The sequence below is a fragment of the Lutra lutra genome, chromosome 1 (assembly GCF_902655055.1).
Source record: "Lutra lutra chromosome 1, mLutLut1.2, whole genome shotgun sequence".
NCBI classification, from domain to species: Eukaryota; Metazoa; Chordata; class Mammalia; order Carnivora; family Mustelidae; genus Lutra; species Lutra lutra.
This window is the reverse complement of record NC_062278.1, coordinates 209261047-209270020: the sequence shown is the minus strand read 5'-3', so window position 1 is coordinate 209270020 and position 8974 is coordinate 209261047. Positions and strand designations below refer to the sequence as shown.

At 54.9% G+C, this 8974-nt stretch overlaps 1 protein-coding gene across 1 annotated transcript in view; it reads left to right on the top strand.

The window, feature by feature from the left end:
* The first annotated feature begins 270 nt into the window (after nucleotides 1-270).
* Nucleotides 271-8974, top strand: part of CRTC1 (CREB regulated transcription coactivator 1) — a 77888-nt gene continuing 69184 nt past the window's right edge. The window contains 1 exon segment of the mRNA XM_047696901.1: nucleotides 271-463. Within this exon segment, the coding sequence (XP_047552857.1) occupies nucleotides 338-463 (126 nt within the window). The 5' untranslated portion in view covers nucleotides 271-337.

Here is an 8974-nt window from a genome sequence, read left to right as displayed (position 1 = left end):
CCCGCGAACCACGCTTGCCCAATAGCCAGGCGGCCGCTGTCCAGCGGGCCAGGAGTCTACTCACTACGCATGTGCTCAAACCCTAGTCTTTTTTTCCAGCCTCTCCTCGCCCCCCGCCTCTTCTGTTGTACCCGAGCGCGCCGCTAGGGCGTGCGCATGCGCTGTCGCCCCCGCGCCGCGCGCCGCTCCCGTACGCCTGCGCCGCACTCACGACCACCAAGGCGCCTGCGCACTGCCTGCCGCCCGCGGGCCCGGCCGGCGCTTGCGCGGTGGCACTGGCGAGTGGGGGGGGTGAGGAGGTGGAGGAGGAGGAGGAGGAGGAGGTGGCGGCGAGAAGATGGCGACTTCGAACAATCCGCGGAAATTCAGCGAGAAGATCGCGCTGCACAACCAGAAGCAGGCAGAGGAGACAGCGGCCTTCGAGGAGGTCATGAAGGACCTGAGCCTGACGCGGGCCGCGCGGGTAAGGGGGCTGTCTGCCCCGACCCTTCGGGGCCGGGAAGGAAGGGAGGGAGGGGGCGCGTGTCAGGCGTGTGCACGGGGCGGGGGGCGCGCGGCGGGGGCGGGGCGCGCGCGGCGGGGCGGGGCTTGGCACAGCCTGAGGGTACAGGTGTTCCTCCGCCCCGGGCATCGTGGGCGGGACAGGTGCCCCCCACATCACCGATATCTGAAAGGGTTTAGGTGCCCCTACATCATTGCTACCTGGAGGTTGGGATAGGTGTCACTATATCATTATTATTCGGAGGGGACAGTGGCCTCTTCCTCATTACTATCTGGAGGGAGTAGGTGCCACCACATCCTTGTTACCTAAGGAGGGACAGGTGTCCCTACATCCTTGCTACCTGAGGGGGTCAAATGCCTCCATATCAGTGCTACTAGGGGAGACAGGATGACACCGTGAGGTGTATGAACTGGGCGCTGCTTGCAAGCATCATTTTTACCTGGGCAGGGGGCGATAGATGTTCCCACATAGTTGGTACCTGATGCGGGAAACGTGTCCCCACATCATTGCGACCTGAAGGGAACAGCTGTCCTCACATCATTGCTACCTGAAGGGACGGGTGTCTCTACATCTTTATCACCTGTACCTTCACTCCCTGGGTATTGGAGGAAGGATAGGTATTTTCATTTGTAATTTGTAGACTTGAGGTAGGGTAGGCATTTCTCCCTTTTGGATTATCTGAAGGAAAGTTTTGGTGCCCTCTTCTGTGGGGACCTGAGGGTGGTCAGGAAGACAGATTGTGCTCATCCTGGAGCTTGGAGTGGAGACAGCTACCCCTTCCCCATGTAGCCCATATGGTGGGGACCAGGTTGTGTTCCTCCCACTGAGACAAGGGACAGCTGGCCATGGATGGCTCCTGGCTGCTCAGGACCAGGGTGGAGGGACAGTTCTTCCTCAAGTTGCTTGCTGTTTTTGGCGTGCAGGGGCAGGCCCGGTTACCTGCTCATATCACCTGGGAAGCTATTGTGGGCCCTGAGAGGATTGAAGGCTTGGCTCTTCTCCTGGGCCCAGCTCTCTGGCCACATGAGTCCGCTGAGGTCCCAAGCTCCTTAGTACTCTCTTTTGTCAAGTCTGTCTAGCAGGTCCTTCCTTGTGGGTCAGAGAGGAGAGCACGCTTTGCACAGGTGACAGTAAGTCTCTGCTGCATTCCTGCAGAGTGGTGAGACCCTCCTTGCTGTCCTGCATCCTGAGGTCTTGGGAAGGGTTTGAATGGGAGCTGCAGACACCATATGGCTGCTTTCTGGATTTGGCCTCTGATCTGACTGTCCCAGGCCAATGTACCTCTGTGACACGAGCCTCAGTCTCTGATTCTTCAGGTGGAATTTTCAGTCATACTCTTTTCTAATTAGCTCCCAGTTTCTCTGTGAGATCATGATCACATGCGTAGAATACGTACCTTCATTTCTGTGGATTTGTTTGGTTCATATTGATGGGGTGCTCACCATTGACCAGGTACCTGCCCCAGCAGCTTATGTTCTTAGTGTGTAGAGGAGGAGATGGCCGGTGAATGAATCAATGAAAGCAAGCAAGCACCTTGAGTGTCCCCCTAAGTCAGGGCTGCGGAGGGCAAGAATGCCCACTTTATCTTGTCTCATGCAGTCAGTGTATGTAGTGTGACAGGAAGAAGAGGGTCATACTAGGTTGATGGCTGTTTTCATGACTGGAGGTCTGATTTCTGTATTGGGGTTGGAACTGTATTACTGGTTTTTAAAAAGTTTTCATTAAAATAACAGCTTTATTGAGATCTAGTTTGTGTACTGTAAAATTCACCTGTTGAAGGTGTAAAAATTAGTGGTTTTTAGTGTATTTTACAGACTTGTGCAACTATCACCAGTGTCTAATTCCAGAACACTTTCATCACCCTTGAAAGAAATCCCATCCTCATGTGTAGTCACTCCCATTCCTCCTTCCCTCAGCCCCTGGCAACCACCAATCTGCTTTCTATCTCTATGGATTTACCTATTCTGGACATTTCATATACATGGGATCCTACAACATGTGGCCTTTTCTGTCTGGCTTCTCTTCACTCAGCATAATATTTTTCAGGTTCATCCACATTGGAGCGGGTATCAGAGAACTTCATTGCTTTTAATGGCCAAGTAATACTCCCTTGAACGCAGGGAGCACATTTGCTTACGTGTCATCTATTGATGGTGTTAGAAAAGATTTGTAAGATATTTGGACAGCCATTCTCTTGGTCCTGGTAACCATTTTCTGTCTCTTTCCTCCCTGTCACCTTCCTTTACGCTGGGAGTTGGGCGTGAGCCCTGGGCGGAGGTGAGCTAACATGGGATCTTGTGAGACAGAGCAATATTCTGTACTAGGGGGTGATTCTGTCCCGCAGGGACATTAGGCAGTGTCTGGAGACATTTTGGTTGTCTTGTCTGGGGGAGGGGGGTGCTCGTGGCATCTGGTGGGTAGAGAACAGGGATGCCGCTCAACACCCCATGATTCCTGGGTGGCCCCCACCGCAGAGAGGGATGCGGGCCCGAATGTCAGCAATGCTGAGGCTAAAAACCCTTCAGTTGGAGGAAATGTTGGGGGGGCGGGGATACAAGCTTTGCACCTGGGCAGCTAGAGTTCAAAGCTCTGCACCCACCTGGATGGCTGGGCCGTCTTGGATTGGCTGGTGGCTTTTCCCACGCCTGGTAGCAGGATGGGCAAGCTCTCTCCAGGCCCGTTGGGCTGTTGCGTGTGATGAGTGGCACATCCGCAGTGCCTGGTGCGGGGGAGAGAATCCACGGGATGCGGGCTCCCCTCCCGCCCTCCTGTGGGTGCAGTCTTCCCCTGTGATAGACGCCAGAGTGTTGCCCATACCTGAGAACAGGTGGGATGCGGCTGGTTCCATACCTCCTCCTTCCCCTGAATTCTTTAGGACAGCATGCCTGAGTGTCAGTCTGTAGTCCTGGATGGTGATAGGCGTGCCATTACCACGTGAAAGCCAGTGGTAGTGCAGCCTGATGCGAAAATCCGTGCTGTGACCTTACCCAGGGGCAGGGACCCTAAGGACCAGGTTGGGTGTGTGAATGAGTTGTGATGTCAGCGAGACCACTTTGAGGTTGCAGGGTAGAAGGGTCAGTGCGGGAGTATTCCATTCTTGTCCTCAGACTTGGGGGGGCGGCCCGAGGTGCAGGGAGGGCTGTGGTGCTCTGCTGTGTGACTTTGGGCCGGTCTCGCAAGCTCTCTGGGCTTTAGCATCTTGACCTGCAAGGTTGGGGCAGCACATATCAGGGACTGATGTTGCCATCATGCCAGGGACCATGTTGGGTGCTGGGGAAACAGCAGCATCAGAGGCATGTGAGGGCCTTGGTCTTGGGGAGCCAGTGTGGTTTTAGGGGGGACAGGAGAGAATTGCTGCAAATGAATAAAACGGATGTTCTCAGAAGCGACAGAGTGACATGTGGGGACTGGCCGGGGTGGAAGGTTGACACCCTGACAGTGAGGTGCAGCCACCCAACATGGGGGAAAGGTGTCCCAGGTGAGGGACAGGCAGGCACAGAGGCCCTAAAGTGGGAAAGGCTTGGCGAGATTGAGGACAGATCAGAAGACAGTGAGGCTGGCACGTAGAGAGAGTGAGAGTCAAGGTGAGGTTGGTGTGGCTTGGTGAGCCCTGGATTTCACCGAGGGAGGGGCCCCGGGAAGGTTTGTGATGGCGAATGGCTTGATCTTTTGTTTTATTGAGATATAGTCCCCCATACAGTCAGTTTGTGCACCGAAAGTGTACCATTCAGTGGTTTTTAGCATGTCCACAGAGGTGTGTAACCATCACCAGTCAACTTTGAAGTGCTTCCATCACTCCAAAAGGAGGCCCCACGCCCTCTCCCCCAGCCCCGGGCACCCACTCATCTGCTTTCTGTCTCTGTGGATTTGTGCATTGTGGGCATTTTAACTATGTGGAATCGTGAACCACGTGGCCTCTTGTGGCTGGCTTCTCACTCAGCACGAGGTCTTCGAGGTCCATCCACACTGTAGGGTGTGTCAGGCCTTCATTCTTTGTAAAAGTGAATTGTGGTAAAATGTATAGATCATAAAATTCACCACCTTCACTGTTTTTAAGTGGACTGTTCCGTGGCAATGAACGGTGCTGGGCACATGCGTCATTTCCTGTTTAAGGCTGCATATTACTGCTTTTTGTGGCCCTGCCACGTTCCGTACACCCGTTCATCCACTGGTGGACATTTGGGTTGTTTCCACCTTTGAGCCATTGTGATTGTGACTATCCCTGCCACGGGCTTCCGCGCCCGGGAGCTTGTGTGGCTGCAGCCCTTCTCCCTTGAGTGTGGACCAGGGAGTGGAGGTCACATGACAGGTGCCAGGTCATAGGGTCACTGTCCGTTTAACCATCTGAGGACTCTTCATGTCTCACGAAGGTGGCTATGGGCTGAACGGGACAGGGGGTGAGAGGGAAAGCAGGCAGACAGCGAGAGGCTGCTGTGGCACCCAGGTTTGGGATCGGGGAGCAGGCTTGAACAGGGAGGTGTTTGTGGCGGAGATGAGGGTCAGTGGCTTTGGGTGATATTTCAGCAGCAGAGCCGCCCGGATGTGCAGGTAGATCTCCTGTAGGGGAGTGAGGGGAAGGAGTATGGGGTGTGTCACCTGCCTAGTGGGGGCTCAGGACACAGCAGGCTCTGTGTGTGACCCATCACTAAGCATTACAGGGAGCAGCCCCTGGGCCAGAAAAAGCCCACACGCAGAGCAAAGCAGTCCGTGGTGGCCCCGCTGGGGCTGCCAGTTATGGCTGCACTGAAGGAGGGTGTTCTCCCGGCCCTACCCTGCTACGGGGGTGGCTCTGCACAGGCTGGAGGAAAACGGGTCCCTGGGCGGCAGGCAGAGCGCAGCGGTGGCTCGGGTTCGCTGAGCGTGAAGGCCGCCCCCAGTCCTGGCCCCAGTCCTGGCTTTGGCACTGTTTGCCTCTGTGCCGGCTGCTTCAAGTGTCTGGTGCCATCTGCAGCCTCAACACACACGCACGCAGGGCTCCCCGAGCTGCTCTGTTTGAGAGGCTGGAGTGAGCCATCTCCCGCCCCCAGAAAACCCCAGCAGGCTCAGTGCTCTCCAGGTTGTGAGCTGCACGCTGAGGATCGGGTTGAATAGGATGGGGGCTTCTCAAGAGATTTGTCCGTGTCCAGACCCCCAGAAACTGGCCGTGACCTTATTTAGAAAAGATGTCTCTGTAGATGAAATTAGGGTAAGGACCTTGGGATGAGTTCATCCTGGATTTATGGTGGTCCTGAATCTTGTGACTGGCGTTCTCGTAAAAAGAGGACACATAGCCACGCGCAGGAGAAGGCCACGTGATGGTGATGATGGAGGCAGAGACCAGCGTGATGCTCCCATGAGCCAAGGATGCCAGGAGCCCCCAGAAGCTGGAAGAGACCAAGAAGGATCCTCCCCTAGAGCCTTGGGAGGAATGCGGCCCTGCCCACACCTGGATTTGAGAAGTCTGGTCTCCAGAACTGTGACAGAATAAAGTCCTTTTGTTTTACATCGCTCAGTTTGTGGTCCTTTGTGACGGTGGCCCCAGGTCGCTCTCCCACCGGGCTAAGGCAGAGTCTGGGTGCCTTGTTGAAACCACCTCAGGACAGTGGGCCTCGGGCTTGTCTGCAGATGCACACATCTGTACTTCTCTGGGCTGGTCATACAGGTCGTGGGGCCTTTACCATTGAGGCCTAGAGGGGACCCTTCATTCATCCATTGTCAGGAACTGGGGACCCTCACCCCATTGCTGGCCCTGAGCCAAGGGTGATTAAGCCAGAGGGATGATACTAGGAGCAAGGCCCAGGGGCGAGATGAAGGTTTATCCTAAGGCAGTGGGTCCAGTTAGCCCTCTTGGTTCCTGATCCCTGCCTGGCACCATGTGCCCTTCACTAAGTCCCCTGATTCTTGATGCCCAGCCTCCCTCAGAGAGGAAGTGTTGTCTTCCGCACCATACAGATGGGGAAACTGAGGCCCAGGGTGGTACCTAGCTGGGAAGAGGTAGAGTTGGTGCTCAGCCCCAAGACCATCACACACAATGTGTCTGAAACAAGGACTTAAAACCACAGACTGGAACCTTCTGTTGCTTGCCAGAGCACATGTGGTCTCACTTGGTCTTTGATTTCTCTGAGATGTGGTTGTTTCTGCCGCTAAATGCATGTTCCTGCTATGACCCAGGCATACATATTTCTTGCCATTGACTATTGTCACAGAGGTGGTGGCTCTGGAGTGCATCACATGCCCCTTCGTGTGTGACCCATGGCTCTTCTCCCTCTGAAAGTCACTGCCTAGATCAGGGTGGGTGCTCCAGCTCCCCACAGCCCGCAAGAGACAAGCTCCTAAGGTGTCATTTGGAAGGAGGCTTTGCATGGGAATCCCAGCACTTTCCCAGCCTTTCCATGCATGCTTCCCACAGGTGACTTTTGAGTGTCCCCTACGAGCCTGAGGTCCTGTGCAGAGAACCTCTCCCAAAGTTCACACCTAGCCCCAGACACCCCTGGTTCCATGCACACTACAGGTCCAGGAAGGTCTCTTGGATTCCTCAGAGCAGGTGGGCCCCACCTCTGCGCACCGCCTAGTGAAACCATATTCAGGGCAGTTCCTCTCCTGAGCATGTCCCCACAACGTGAAAACAGGGGCTCAAGCAGACACTTGCTGGGCGAGGTTCGGGGGCGGGGGGCTGAGAGACAGGCATGGGAACAGAGGGCTTAGTCCTGAAAATGCCTTCTCACTTTCTTGACTCTGACCCAGGTGACAGGGTTAGAAATTACTATTTCGTGGCATCCAAGCACCCAGCAACAAACATAAAATCGAAATAACTTTCTCCAAGGAGTCCTGCCTCCCCATCCGTGGGGGGAAATTTGATAAAATCCGTTCCCTTCTGTGTAACACAGAATGCTAGTGGGAACTCACTGAATTGATTTCTAACCCCACTAATCCGGAGTTGAGTGACTATTCTTGTTTTTGTAAATAAAGCTTTATTAGAATGTGGCCATGCCCGTTCGTTTATGCCTTATCTATGGCAGAGTTGAGTCATTTTGACAGAGACCGCATGGCCTGCAGAGGCGAAAATATTTCCCATCTGGGGATTTGTGGAAGGTTTGCGGGCACCAGGACAATGGGTCTGGCCCGCAGCTTGAGACCTGCTGACTTAGAGCAACAGGGAAGGTTGGGAAGATGGTGGGTGGTGGTTCTGTCACTTTGGGGGCCTCTAAACCACCTGTGAGATAAAGGATGCAAACTCCTGGGCTCGCCCAAAATTCTGCTTCTGCAGATCCAGATCCAGGTGGGAACCTGAATTCTGAGTGGGGACCCGAAGAGCCAGCCACACAGGCTTCGCTGGCAGTCCTGTGCCCTGTAGTCACCAGGGCTGTGCCACGCAGAGGGAGAGCGTCAGCCTTGGTTGGGGGTGTGAACCAGCTGCCTGGCCCTTGCTTGGTGGCACAGTGGTATTTGTCGGTCAGTAGAGCCGAGGAAGGTGTTCCACTGTCACTGGTCCTAAAGCTGGCCCGGGGGACAGTGCAAGGTGACTCTTGTCTTTGGCTTGGACCTTCTGGTCCTGATTGGGATTAATTAGATTTCTCTGGGTTAGAGCTGGGCCATTGCAGGCACTGTGGAAGGGTGCACATCAGTGCTTTTCTTTCTTTCTTTCTTTCTTTTTTTTTTTTTTTAAGATTTCATTTATTTATTTAAACAGAGAGCGAGAGAGCATGTGCACAAGCAGGGGGAACAGCAGGCAGAGCACACAGAGGGAGAAGCAGGCTCCCTCCTGAGCGAGGAGCCCGATGTGGGACTCGATCCTAGGACCCTAGGATCATGACCTGAGCTGAAGGCAACTGCTTAACCAACTGAGCCACCCAGGTGTCCCCATACCAGCCCTTTTTCTGCTGCTTTTCTGTGCTGGGGGCTTTCTGGTCTTAGCTCAGGGGTCTGGGGCTCCTTCTGGTGCTGTTCCATGAGACGAGGCAAAGGTACCTCAGTGGTCAGGATTAAGAGACCGTGGTGCTAGTGATTTCTTTTTAAATGGGACCCTCTGGAAAATGCCATGCTGATGTTGGGTGGGATCCGCTCTGGGGAGAGACTGGCCTGAGCGCAGTGCCAGGGAATCATTAGAGACAAGTGGCGCGGGGGGGGGGGGGGCTCACCCCAGCCTGTTCTGCCTCCAGGGGCATTTGGCAACATTGGGGACATTTGAGGTTGTCCTGACTTGGGCTGGGAGGATGCTGTTGGCATGCGATGGGTGGAGTCTGGAGATGCTGCTCAGCACTCCGCAGTGCCTTGGACAGCCCCAACCCAGAGAAGGATGCAGCCCCAGGCATCTGTGGTGCCCAGGCTGGACAGCCCTGCTCTCGCAGCCCCCAGTGTGCTGGGATTGTGCAGGTGCAGAGGGGCCGGGGCGAGGCTCCAGGTCCAGAAACTACAAGCATGAAGCCTAGTGACAGGTAATAACACCCCTGGGCAGCTGATGGTCTTCTCCCTGGTTTATAGAGGGGGAAACTG